Source organism: Felis catus, chromosome D2 (genome assembly GCF_018350175.1).
Source record: "Felis catus isolate Fca126 chromosome D2, F.catus_Fca126_mat1.0, whole genome shotgun sequence".
Classification (NCBI taxonomy): Eukaryota; Metazoa; Chordata; class Mammalia; order Carnivora; family Felidae; genus Felis; species Felis catus.
The window spans coordinates 53,099,325-53,113,231 of record NC_058378.1 but is presented as its reverse complement, the minus strand read 5'-3'; the positions used below and the strand labels follow the sequence as shown (position 1 = coordinate 53,113,231).

At 36.3% G+C, this 13,907-nt stretch overlaps 1 protein-coding gene across 11 annotated transcripts in view; it reads right to left on the bottom strand.

The window, feature by feature from the left end:
* EXOC6 (exocyst complex component 6) overlaps positions 1 to 13,907 on the bottom strand; it is a 228,911-nt gene that overhangs the window by 86,974 nt on the left and 128,030 nt on the right. The window contains exon 19 of one of the 11 annotated variants that reach the window (XM_045040417.1): positions 9,331 to 9,419. The exons of the other annotated variants lie outside the window; for them this stretch is intronic. Within the exon in view, the coding sequence (XP_044896352.1) occupies positions 9,360 to 9,419 (60 nt within the window). The 3' untranslated portion in view covers positions 9,331 to 9,359. The remainder of the gene's footprint in view (positions 1 to 9,330; positions 9,420 to 13,907) is intronic. 11 annotated transcript variants of the gene reach the window in all.

Genomic DNA, 13,907 nt, shown 5'->3' with positions numbered 1-13,907 from the left:
CATGAGTTTGAGCCCCACATGGAGCTCTGTTCTGAAAATGTGGATCCTGCTTGGGATTCTCTCCTCTTGTCTCTCTGGCCCTCCCCTGCTTATACTCTCTCTCTCTCAAAATAAACATTAAAAAATTTTTTTAATTAAAAAAAATCAATGGTATACTTTTAAAAAGTTTATTTATTTATTATTTATTTATTTACATAATCTCTACACCCAACATGGGACTCAAATGCATGACCCCAAGATCAAGAGTTGCATGTTCTTCCAACAAAGCCAGCCAGGTACCCCAATGATATACTTCTTAATTACCCTTTTTACTATACAGGATTTTATTAAAAGAATATTATTTCACATTTTCCTGGATTTTTTTAAAGCAATTTGGGACAATTAAAACATTAACCAAAAGTTGAGATGGAGAGAGGAACCAAATATCTAGAAATCTTGAAGTCATGTGGAAAACACAGTATTTATGTGAAGAAAGAAAAATTATAAAAATGATGAAACCATTCACATTATAATGAAATTAATTTATTACAAGTATATGCTTTCTGGATAAAGTGATTCGAAGCCCACTAATTTTCTGAAAAGGAACTAAGAAAAATAAATAAACCACAAATGTATTTATTACTTTTTGTTGTTATTACCTGGAGTTCTGCTAGTTACAGCTGATCATTGAACCACATGAGTTTAAACTGCATGGGTCCACTTATATATGAAATTTTTTCAATAAATATTCATACAGTACTGTAAATGTATTTTCTTTTCCTTATGATTTTATCATTTTCTCTTCCCTTACTTTATTGTAAAGATACAGTATATAATACATATACAAAGTATGTGTTAGTTGACTGTTATCATTAAAGCTTTCTGTTAACAGTAGGCTGTTAGTAAAGTTTGGGGAAAGTCAAAAGTTACATCGATTTTTGGAGTGCCTGACTGGACTGCCTCAGTCAGTAGAGCATGCAACTGTTGACCTTGGGGTCATGAGTCCAAACCCCACCTTGGGTGTAGAGCTTACTTAAATAAAGAAGTTATACATGGATTTTTAACTGCAGGGGGTCGGGGGGAGGATTCAGCGTCCCTAACTCCCAACACTGTTGGAAGGGTCAAATGTAATCTATTTTTCTGAGATGATACCAAGAAAAGGTACTACTTTTCTCATAAACTATCCAAGTCAAGATAACTTTTCTCAACATAATAAATGTAATTTGGGGCATTTAAAAAAATGTATATTTTTAAAAGTTTATTAGTACTTTCCACAGTGTATAACAGCAAACAAAGAAATCTAAGGCAGTAGGTGGCTGTGCTGTATGAAAGAAAAGTTTCAGACAGTAGTCCTAGGCAGGAACATGTTTTAAATTCAACACCTGAAAGAACCTTGCTAAGAGCTAAGGATTCTCCTTATAACCCAGGCAAATATAGTCATCAGAAAACATACATACATGAACCGCATGAACTGACTCACTACATTTTATTTTCAAAGAACGAAGAGCAAGCAAAGAAACAAAGTTTTCACTGCATCTCTTCCTGTACTTATACACAAGAATATACTAAATTATTTGATAAGATATTTCTAAAAAAGATTTCTAATTTTAATTTAGAGACTATTAAGAAAATTAGTTTGGACCTCCTGGTTAAGTTCTACTACAGCTGAAACCAAAATATTCTCAATCCTTAAGACTCCACCAGAAAGACAGGAACATATCAACTAACTCCTAAATTAAAATTTTAAAGATTTAACTTAGGGGCACCTGGGTGGTTCAGTCAACTGAACATCTCACTTTTGATTTTGGTTTAGGTTAAGTCCGGTGTCAGGCTCTGCACTCACAGCACAAAGACTGTTGGGGATTTTCTCTGTCTCAGCGTCTCCCCTGCTCACACACTCTCTCTCTCTCTCTCAAAAATAAATAAACTTAAAAAAAAAAAAGATTTAGGGGCTCCTGGGTGGCTCAGTCTGTTAAGCATCTGACTCTTGTTGGTTTTAGCTCAGGTCATGATTTCACTGTTGGTGAGTTCCAGCCCCATGTGGGGCTCTGCACTGACAGCCGCAGGACTGCTTGGGATTCTCTCTCCCTTGCTCTCTGTCCCTCCCCCGCATGCACGCACACTCTTTCTCTGTCAAAAATAAATAAATAAACATTAACAAAAAGACTTAGCTTATAAACAAAACAATTCTTCTGCTTGTTAAAGAAACAGTGCCCTCTGGAGGCAAAAGTCCCACACAATTTGAGAACTATTTTTCATTTCAATATATAAGAATTAAATGATATCATACGATCAGTGGTTCTCAACCACAGGTGTGCAACAGAACTACCTAAGGAACTTTTTAAAATCTACACATGCACAAACTCCAGCCAAGTCCTCTTGGAACATGAGCATGTGTGTTTTACATAAAAATTAAGTAGTAATAGCTAAACATTTTAGGAAACATCTGTGATTTACTATCATCCACTCCCCCGTCTTTGGAACAATCTCCAAACATATTTTGGAAAATCACTCTGCCCCCTTTCACAGCTCTATCTGGTCTAGATCGGACTGAACCTATATCTAGCTTCAAGTATGAATCCTGATGAATTTAGACAAATTAGCAATTATCACCCTCTTACCCAAAAGGTGTTACATAGCACCTCATAGAGGGAACCACTCACTCTTCCTTTAGATGATAGAGCATGAGGATCTAAGGATTGGAACTGTGACTGAGCAGCCATTTTGTTACTAGAAGGAGAGAGCCTACAGCTGCTGAGGCACCACATGCAGTCGGACAATGAGGCCAAAACAGCATAAAGCGGAGCTGAAAGAAGGACACACCAACTGGGCTCCTGGTGACATCTGCTGAGCAGCAGGCTTCAGCTTCACATGAAATCTTCCCTATTCTGGGATTTCCAGTCACATTTAGCTAATAATTTCTCTTCATCATTTAAGGCAGCTTGAGTTGGTTGAGTCAGTTCTTGTCAATTTTCTGTTAACAGCCTGACTAATACAAGTATCTTATTTAAAACATTTTATTCAACATTCTAAAAAAAAAAAAGGTTACATTTAATATTACTCATTCGGAACAAGGGAAACCTTTCTTGGCATTTTTCTGAGCCTTAAAAAAATTTAAGCCAGAGATATAGTTGGAACTGTCAAAATGAAAGCGCTATGCTCGCTGGCTAATTTCTTCCTGCTCTAGTTCAAGATGATGATGCTCCAATAATCTATGATCTTGATCTAGAAATATTAGTAGCATATACCATCCAATTCATTAGCCACTTTCACTACTGCCACTGCAGAGGGGAAAAACAGATACAACTAAACATGGAACCCTACTAATTAGTTATGACAGGGAAGGGCTGTGATTGGGATAGTAAAAAAAGAAATAAATCTAAGATAACTACAGGTTTTCCAGGAAAGGAAGCAAATGGTACTACCACTGTAAAAAATTAGATAGGCAGAAATAAAAGCCAATTTAAGAAATTATGATTTTTTTATTTGGGTATTTTATTTTATTTTAAAAACAATTTTAATGTTCATTATTTATTTTTGAGAGAGAGAGGTAAGACAGAGCATGAGCAGGGGAGGGGCACAGAGAGCAGGAGACACAGACTCTGAAGCAGGCTCCAGGCTCTGAGCTGTCAGCACAGAACCCCATGCAGGGCTCAAACCCACAAACCGTGAGATCATGACCTGAACTAAAGTCGCCTGCTTAACCAACTGAGCCACCCAGGCGCCCCTATTTAGATATTTTGGATGTCAGTGTGATAATCAGGGAAAATTTTTTAATTTTCATATTTGGCACCTAAAATCAATCGAAAAACAAAAAATGATTGCTTGCTTATATACTTCAAATTAATTTAGTGAAATGGCTACTTTTCACCAGATTTTTTTCATTATACTATATTACTATGATTAAAAAACAAAAGTTGTTGATTTTAGGATATATAGTGTACCTTATACTCATGCAAATCATACACCTCCACTTGATAAATAACACCCTGGGTTAAAAAAAAGCTCAAGGGGCGCCTGGGTGGCGCAGTCGGTTAAGCGTCCGACTTCAGCCAGGTCACGATCTCGCGGTCCGTGAGTTCGAGCCCCGCGTCAGGCTCTGGGCTGATGGCTCAGAGCCTGGAGCCTGTTTCTGATTCTGTGTCTCCCTCTCTCTCTGCCCCTCCTCCATTCATGCTCTGTCTCTCTCTGTCCCAAAAAATAAATAAACGTTGAAAAAAAAAAAAAAAAAAAAAAAAAAGCTCAAGATCTGCTCCATAACTGACTAAGAAGTCAAATATAAAAAGCCAAGGAAAACTTACATTAATTAGAAGACCTCAAGTTTTCATAAAGTTCTGGAAATCTTTAAAAATGTCTTCATAAAAGAACACAGTCAACATAAAGAATAAACCAGGGATTCATAATCTCACAGTTCTAAAGTCAGCAAGTCACAAACAGTATACTGTATATTCCCTTAGAAGTACAGGTTACTGTAGGAGTTATAGTTAATTATGCCAAAACAATTTCCATGGAGCAAATCCAAAGAATTTCTTAGAGTAACCAGAGTTAGATATGTAAGCTGAAGCTTACATTAACCTTTGAACAGAAAGCTATGGCCCAGATGAGGGATAAAGAAGCTGAAAACAGAAATTTAAGGAAACTGATCCTGACTGCTTCTAGAATAAATTATATTTTCCCCCAGAATAAACATTCAAAACACAATGAAACCAAAGCCAAGTTTTAAATAAACTATGCATGCTTATTAACATAAAACAAATAAATATAATTTTACATTCATTCTTCTGAGTCACTGTATTTTAAGTTCAGTATCTTTGAACTTTCTGATCTTGAGCTTTCTAGTTTCTGTGAATGGTTTTCCTTTTTAAGTTTATTTACTTAGCAAGAGAGAGAGAGAGAAAGCAGGTGCAGGAGAGGGGCAGAGAGAGAGGAGACAGAATCCTAAGCATGTTCCACGGAGCCAGTGCAAAGCCTGATGTGAGGCTTGATCCCACAAACCGCGAGATGGTGACCTGAGTCGAAGTCGGACACTTAACCAACTGAGCCACCCAGGGGCCCCTCTGTGAATGGGTTTATACCAGTTCCTGCCTTCCCTCATCTCTTCTGATTGCAAATGTCTTCAAGATCCAGGCAGGTAACATGAATGAAAATGTCAGGCAAGGTGACTGTGGCAGGCAGGATGATTATAAAGCAGGAATCTCATCTAAAGGTATTCAAATTCACAACTCTACAAAACCAAATCAAATATGTCTACAGGACCAAATTTATCTACTTATTATATAGAGACTGTAATTATTTTTTGTAGTTATTTGCCCTTTAAAATTAACAAATTCTAGTGGTTAAGAACCATCCCAATTCAGCAGCTAGCACAGTACAAGAGAAATATATTTTTGCTCAGTAAACATCATTTAATATAGCCTGCCAGGCCAAAACTATGTATAAGTTTAGAAAAAACTTCCAAGCAATTATCACTTTGTTCATAAGAACGTGTTTGGGGATACAATAAAAGCCTTATTATCTAAACTCTTAGCTTAGACAGGACAAAATCTTTCATTTCTTATTCCTCATCAAAGTAGTCTGTCCTAGAAAAACCTAATTCCTTATTCGACCATTTCGCTTCCAGCGATATGCAGAAAAGGGTGATATATGCATACTTCATTTTTTGCACTTCGCAAATACTGCAATTTTTACAAATTGAAGGTTTGTGACAACCCTGCATCAAGCTAAGTCTAACCACACCATTTTTCCAACAGCATTTGCTCATTCTGTCACATGATGATAATTCTCCCAATATTTAAAACTTTCTCATTACTATTCTATTTGTTATGTGATCTTTGATGTTACTATTGTAAGTGTTCTGGGCACCAAAAATGGCCTGCATATAGGTCAGAAATCTTTTTTTTTTTTTTTTGAGAGGGAGAGCACACGCTAGTAGGGAAGGGGCAGGAGGGAGGAGGACAGAAGATCCAAAGTGGGCTCTGTGCTGACAGCATGAGCGGTCAACCATGAGATCATGACCTGAGCCAGTCGGATGCCTAACTGACTGAGCCTCCCAGGTGCTCCAAAAAAACATGCTGTTCCTTTTCTTGTCCTACTGAACTAAGTAGGACTCCCATATGATGTTGAAAAGGAATGGTGAGAGGGAACATCCTTGCCTTGTTCCTTAGTGGGAAAGCTTCAAATTTCTCACCATTAAGTATAATGTTAGCTGTAGGATTTTGTATTCTTTATCAAGTTAAGAGAAGTTCTTCTCTATTCCTAGTTTACTGAGAGTTTTTCTCATGAATGGGTGGTGAATTTTGTCAAATACTTTTTCTGCATCTATTGATATGATAATTTGTTTTCTTTAGCTTGCGGATGTGATGGATTATATCAGCTGGTTTTAAACAACTTTTTATTGTAGTTGACAAACAATGTTACATTAATTTCAGGGGTATAACAGTGATTTGACAAGCTTATATATTATGCTATGTTCACCAGAGTATGGCTACCATCTGTCACCATACAATGCTACTACAATACCACTGGCTATATTCCCTATGCTGTATTTTTATCCCTGTGATTTATTCATGTATTAACTGGTTTTTAAATGCTGAGGTAGCTTTGCACGTATGGGATAAATCCCACTTGGTCATGATATAGAATTCCTTTTATAAATTGTTGGATTCAATGTGATGATATTGTGTTGAGGACTTTTGCACCTATGCTCACAAGAGATAGTAGTCTGCAGTTTCTTTTTCTTGTAATGTCTTTGTCTGATTTTGGTATTAGGGTAATGCTGGCCTCACAGAACGAATTTGAAGTATTCTCTCTGCTCCTATGTGAAAGAGATTATAGAGAACTGGTATAATTTTTTCCTTAAATGTTTGGTAGAATTCATCAGTAAACCCATCTGGGCCTGGCACTCTTCCTTTTTGGAAGGTTATTAATCATTGATTCAATTTCTTTCATAAATACAGACCTATTCAGATTCTCTATTTCTTCTTGTGTGAGTTTTAGCAGATTGTGTCTTTCAAGAAATTGGTTCATTTCATCTAGGTTATGAAAGCTGTGGACACAGAGTTGTTAATAATCCTTGACTGTCCCTTTCTTCCTTGACTCACATGTTATTTAGAAGTGTGTTGTTTAATCTCCAAATATTTGGGGATTTTCCAACTTAGCTTTCTGTTATTGTTTCTTATTTAATTCCACTGTGGTCTGAGAGCAGACACTGTATGATTTCTATTCTTTCAAATTTGTTAAGGTGTGTTTTATGGCCTAGAATACGGTTGTCTTGTGAATGTCTCATGTGAGCTTGAGAAGAATGTATATTCTGCTGTTGTTCAATGAAGTAGTCTATAGATGTCGATTATATCCATGTGATTGATGGTGTTATGGAGTTCAACTATGTCCTTACTGATTTTGTTTGCTGGATCTGTCCATTTCTGATGGAGGGATGTTGAAGTCTCCAACTATAACAGTGGCCGCATACTCATTCATTTCTCCTTGATGTTCTATCAGTTTTTGCTTGACATATTTTGACCCTCTGTTCCCAGGCATATGTATACTATTGATTCTTATGTCTTATGGAGAATTGACACCTTTTATTGTGATGTAATGCCTCTCTTTATTCCTGATAACTTTCTTTGTTCTGAAGTCTGCTCTGTATTAATACAACCACCCACTTTTTTGATTAGTGTTAACATGGTCTTTCTCCATCCATTTAATCTATATGTATCTTTATATTTAAAATTTTTTTTTCAACATTTTTTATTTGTTTTTGGGACAGAGCGAGACAGAGCATGAACGGGGGAGGGGCAGAGAGAGAGGGAGACACAGAATCGGAAACAGGTTCCAGGCTCTGAGCCATCAGCCCAGAGCCTGACGCGGGGCTCGAACTCACGGAGCGCGAGATCGTGACCTGGCTGAAGTCGGACGCTTAACCGACTGCGCCACCCAGGCGCCCCTGTATCTTTATATTTAAAGTGGGTTTTGTAAATAACATATAGTTAGCTCTTGTTTTATTGATCTATTCTGATGATCTCTTTCAATTAGTATTTTTAGTCTATTGATGTTTAAAGTGATTATTGATATAGTTGGATTAGTATTTGCATATTTGTTGTACTTGTTCTTTGTTCCTACTTTTGTGCTCCACTCTTTTTCTGCCTTTTGTGACAGTATTTGCATGATTCCATTTTCTTTCCTTTCTTATCAGTTATGTTTTTTTTTTTAACTTTTTAGTAGTTGCCCTAGAGTTTCCAATATACATTTATAATTATTCCAAGTCCACTTTCAAATAACACTATTCTTCCTCTTGTACCACTACCGGCATTCATTTCTCTTATATATAAACATATAAGCATACATAATTGAATACACTGTTGTTATCATTCTGAACAAACTCTTATCTATGCAATTAAGAATAAGAAAAATAAAAGTTTTTATTTTACCTTCATTTACACTTTCTCTGATGCTTTTCCTTTCTTTATGTAGGTCTGAGTCTCTGACCTAGATCATCTTCTTTATCTCTGAAGAAGTCATTTTAACATTTCTTGCAAGGCAAGTCTACTGGCAACAAATGTCCTCAATTTTTGTTTGTTTGAAACGACTTTCTTCTTCACGTTGGAAGGATAATTTCACAGGATATAAAATTTTAGGCTGGTGGGTGTTTTTCAATACTTCATAAATATTTCATTCCATTCTCTTCTCTCTTGCATGATTTACAATGAGAAGTCAGAAGTAATTCTTATTTTTGTTAACTCTAGGTAAGGTGTTTTTCCCTCTGGCTTCTTTCAAGATTCTTTATGTTTAATTTTGTGCAATTTGAATATGATATGCCTAAGTGTAATGTTGGTATTTATCCTGCTTGATGTTCTCTAAGCTTTCTGGATCCATGGTTTAGTGTCTGACAGTTTGGGGAAATCCTCAGGCAATACTGCATCAAGTATTGCTTCTATCCCTTTCTCTCTTTTTCTTCTTCTAATATTCCCATTGTGTTTATGTTAGAGCTTCTGTAGTCATCCCACAATTCTTGAATATTCTGTTTAAATTTTTTTCAGTATTTCTTTCTCTTTGACTTTCTGTTTTACAAGTTTCTAGTGACATATTCCCAAGCTCAGAGATTCTTTCCTCAGCTGTGTCTACTAATGAGTGCATCAAAGGCATTTTTCATTTCTGTTATGTTGCTTTTGATCTCTAATATTTCTTTTTGTTTCTTAGATTTTCCAGCTCTCTGCTTACATTATCCATCTGTTCTTTTATATTGTCTACGTTATCCATTAAAGCCCTTAGCATATTAATCATAGTTTTTAAATAGATTATTCATCTGATAATTCCAATATCCCTGACATATCTGAAACTGGTTCCAATACTTACTCTAGCTCTTCAAACTGTGCTTTTTGCCTTTAAGTCTTCCATGCGCACTTTTTCTTGATAGCTGGACATGATGTACTGGGTGAAAGGAACTGCAATAAATAGGACTTAAGTAATATGGTTGTAAGGTGTGAGGGGAGAGGAAGTGTTCTATAGTTATGATAAAGGTAACAGGTTTGCTTTTAAAAAATTTTTAAGTGTAGTTGACTGGGTCGCAGTCTTTAAGTAAGCTTTGCCCCTTAGCTGTAAACTTTGCAAGTGCTTCTCATTTCTACCCCTTAGGTGGGACAGGATGGCTAGAGCAGGCTGGAGTTGTGTATTTCCCTTCCCCCAATTTGGTTAGGCTCTGATTAAACCCCAATAGTTCAGGCACTGGTACATAGTTTCTTTTGAGGTTAGGCCTGAAGAAGAATAGAATACTTAAGGAACAGAATGGTCTGGTCTATTTCAAAATGGATCCTTTTTCCTCCCCCTGCTGAAAGCACAAGAAGATTATTCTTCGGTCCTCAGTGGGAGAACTTGGTAGAGCTCCAGGAGGTACAACTCACAAAAGTGTGAGCCCCACTATGATTGGGTCCCCCTGGAGTTTTAACTCCGTGACTTGTCCACATTGAACCTCCAGCAATTTGTCAATTACAGTTCAGGTTTCCTAACCCAATACTGGTTCCTAGGGAAGTTTCTGCTCCGTTAAACTGTGGTTCTCTGTATTTTCCTACCTGTCTTCCTCCAATCAAATTGTTGGAGAAAAATTGTTGTTTTTTTAATCAAAAACAATTTACCACTGTCACTTTAACCATAATTCTAAAAATACTCTGCTACAGTCAACCACAGATTTTAAAAAGGCAAATTAGAAAGAGAATCAGAAGCATACTCCTTCCAGGCATTTACAGTTGACATCACCGCCAGGCCTCTTTAGAGTGGCAGGATGGAAAAACTCCCTAGAGCAAAAGTTAAAGAGCTCTGATGCCAGAGAAAAAGAACAAGGCCATTTCTCTACTATACAGATTAAAAAGGTAATGGTATTCCCATTTTTCCCCTCCATTCTGATGCAAATCTTTTCAGGCAGAAGTCTTAAAGTAGCTCTCAGTGTGGGTCCAGGTTAATTTCAAACAGCTGAGGTACTGCTTGAGGGCAGGAACTACTTACTTAACCTCTTTTGTATCACTCACAGATTTAGCAAAATGAAAGGCATGCTAACAAGAGAGTTTATGTAATATTTCATAAAGTAAGCAAATATGGTAAAAATCAAACACTTTGTGTGTGCATCTGTGCTTTTTGGAGGGGAAACATGGGGATGTGGGTAAAAGAGTTGTTAGGTGCTTATTTCCATAATCATTAGGCAACTAAATAGGAATATATTTGCTAGGGTCACTGGACTGAAAAGAATTAGGCTAAGAGGTTAACTAAGCAATTCATGCTAATGTCTGTAATCAAGACTGTACACTTTAATCAGCTCTGTGAAAGAGGCAACAGACTGACTATTCCCTAGGAATGGAAATTCCCCCTATCTCATCCAATAATTCACTTGATTATTGATTTAATAATTCTCACCACTGAATTGCTTCCTCATATCAGAGTTTAAGTCAGAGTCCTCTTGAAACAGGCAAAAGGTAGAAATGACAACAGCTCTTATTCTCATATCATAAAACAGAAAAGGTTTCCTGAGTTCCGTGTGAAAATAAAAAACCAACAACAAAAAAACAAGGATGCTCTACATTTGTGGAGCTGCAATTGATTTCCTGATTTCCAAGAAAATCCAAGGAGTATTCTATAGGAGTTGTAGTTTCAACTAAATACCTGTAACTTAAGGGACCACTGAAATGATGAACCAGAACTAACATTTCTAAACACTTCCTCCCAACAAGCAGATTTTGAAAGTACAGTTCCAAGATTCCTTAATCCAAAAGCATTGTGTTCCAGTATCTTTAGTTATTTGACTTATAACTGACAAGAAAATTTGCTTGAAGATCCCTAGTTATACCAGATGTCAAGGCAGTTCATGTTTTAATGAAAGTACAGAGTCAGCCTGTTAAATTTAATGTTAACAGTTAAGATGCTTACAATTCCAGTCCTTAGTAAATCTCTTCTTGACAGCGTATGAGTAACACATGGACATAAGGACAGAGAGCAAAAATGAAAAAGAAGAAAGATTGTGTAAAATCTAATATAAAAGAAAAGAATTTGTCTTTGGATTAGAAAAATGCACAAAAACTTGTGGACTTTCTTCCCATACTATGGTACTTATCGCACCATATTGTCAAGTGTCTTTTTATAGTTTTTTCTCTTATGAGCTTATTGAGGGCAGGGATACATTTTTATATTCTCAGCACCTAATAGAGTACTCAGAGCACAGATGATGTACAACAAATGGCACTGTGCTAAATATACCCTTTAAACTTCATAATAATTGTATAAGGTAGGTAACACCTTACTACTCAAATTTTACAGAAAAAAAAAAACCCAGGAAACATTATAATTAAAGAGTATGCCCGAAGTCACACAACTGTCTAACTCCAGAGTATATGCCCTTAATTACTGTACTATACTATCTGCATAAATGAATGCCTGTTTTGTCCAGTTTCTGTTCAGTTTTAGTAACTAATTTTATCTACTCACTCAGACATCATCTGCATTTGTGCCTTATGTATCAGGATGACTATATGAGCTCAAAATCACCAGAAAAACATAAGATTTGGGGACCAGCCAGATAATTTTAGGAGTGACGAGTCATTTCTAGACTTCACATTTTCAAAGTGTGGTTACAGTTAACATTAGTTATTTCTAAATACAAGAATACTGAATTTTTTTAATGTAAATGACTGTACTATAATTTTAGGAGACAAGCTGGGTAATTTATTTTTTTAATTTAATTTTTTTAAATTTACATCCAAGTTAGTTAGCATATATGGGTAATTTATAATACAGCAAGAGTCGAAACATAAGAACTCTTTAATAAGAAACTTAGAAAGGGCTATGAGGTTAAACTAGCCAGCCTATTTTTTCTTAATTTTTTTTAATGTTTATTTATTTTTGAGAGAGACAGATAGAATGCGAGTGGGTGGGGCAGAGAGAGAGGGAGGCACAGAATTCGAAGCAGGCTCCAGAGCCTGACACAGTGCTGGAACTCATGAACTGTGAGATCATGACCTGAGCCGAAGTCGGCCGTTCAACAGACTGAGCCACCCAGGTGCCCCAGCCAGCCTATTTTAAAGAGAAGAGGGGTGCCTGGGTGGCTCAGTTGGTTAAGTGTCTGACTTTAGCTCAGGTCATGATCTCACAGTTCGTGAGCTTGAGTCCCACATGGGGCTCTGTTCTGAAAGCTCAGAGCCTGAAGCCTGCTTGGATTCTGTGTTTCCCCACCCCCCTCTCCTGCTAGCACTCTCTCTTTCAAAAATAAATAAATATTTTTAAAAATAATAATAAATAAATAAAGAGATCAGGGTCGCCTGGATGCCTCAGTCAGTTAAGTGTCCAACTTCTGCTCAGGTCACAATCTCACAGTTCATGTGTCAGGGTGTCTGTGCTGACAGTCCAGAGCCTGGAGCCTGCTTCAGATTCTGTGTGTGTGTCTCTCTCTCTCTGTCTCTCTGCCCTTCCCCCACTCACATGCTGTCTCTCTCTCTAAGAAATAAACATGAAAAAATTAAAACAATAAATAAACAAAGAGACCAGGAAATAGTTTGTATTAGTTTAATAAACTATTCAATGAAAAAGTTTATATTACTAGACTATGCCAGTATCTCATGTATATGACCCCAAATCAATAAAATTATAAAATAGTTTATAAAACAAATTAATGAAATTATTTAATCTTCCATTCTGCTTAAAAAAACCATTAATTAGGGGCATCTGGGTGGCTCAGTCAGTTGAGCGTCCGGCTTCGGCTCAGGTCATGATCTCACGGTTTGTGAGTTCGAGCCCCACGTCAGGCTCTGTGCTGACAGCTCAGAGCCTGGAGCCTGTTTCAGATTCTGTGTGTCTCTCTCTCTCTGTCCCACCCCCGCTATTGCTCCATCTCCCTCTATTAAAAATAAACATAAAAAAATTAAAAAAAACCATTAATTAATCTTTTGGGACATCCTACAGTATTATACAAACAGAAATCTTTCCATTCAGAAAAATGTAGGAATTCAGTAACATGTAACAAGGTTTGTGAATAAAAAAATATTTATTTTTCTTCATATCAGAGACAACAAAGAGTGTAAAGCCAATTTAACACTTACCTAATTCATCCCACATTTTTAATTTCCAAACACATATGTATATACATTACATACAAAATTAATTATGGAACTGTGAGATATTAATGGAAATCCAGTTAGGCTGATTCAGCAATACTGTAAAAGTCTTCAAAACATGAACAAAATGTAATACAGCTTTAGGAAATCAATATATTTTTCTCCATTTTAGTGAAGATGTTTAAAATGCCAAAAGGGAACTGACATTTATGTACTTTTTGTTGACAGTGAATATCTCTAATTTTCAATTGTTTGGAATATAATGGAATCAAGTACATAATAAAAATTGTCTTTGATTTTTAAAAGTTTGCTTAGAGTGATGGAAATAAAAACTTTTTGGTT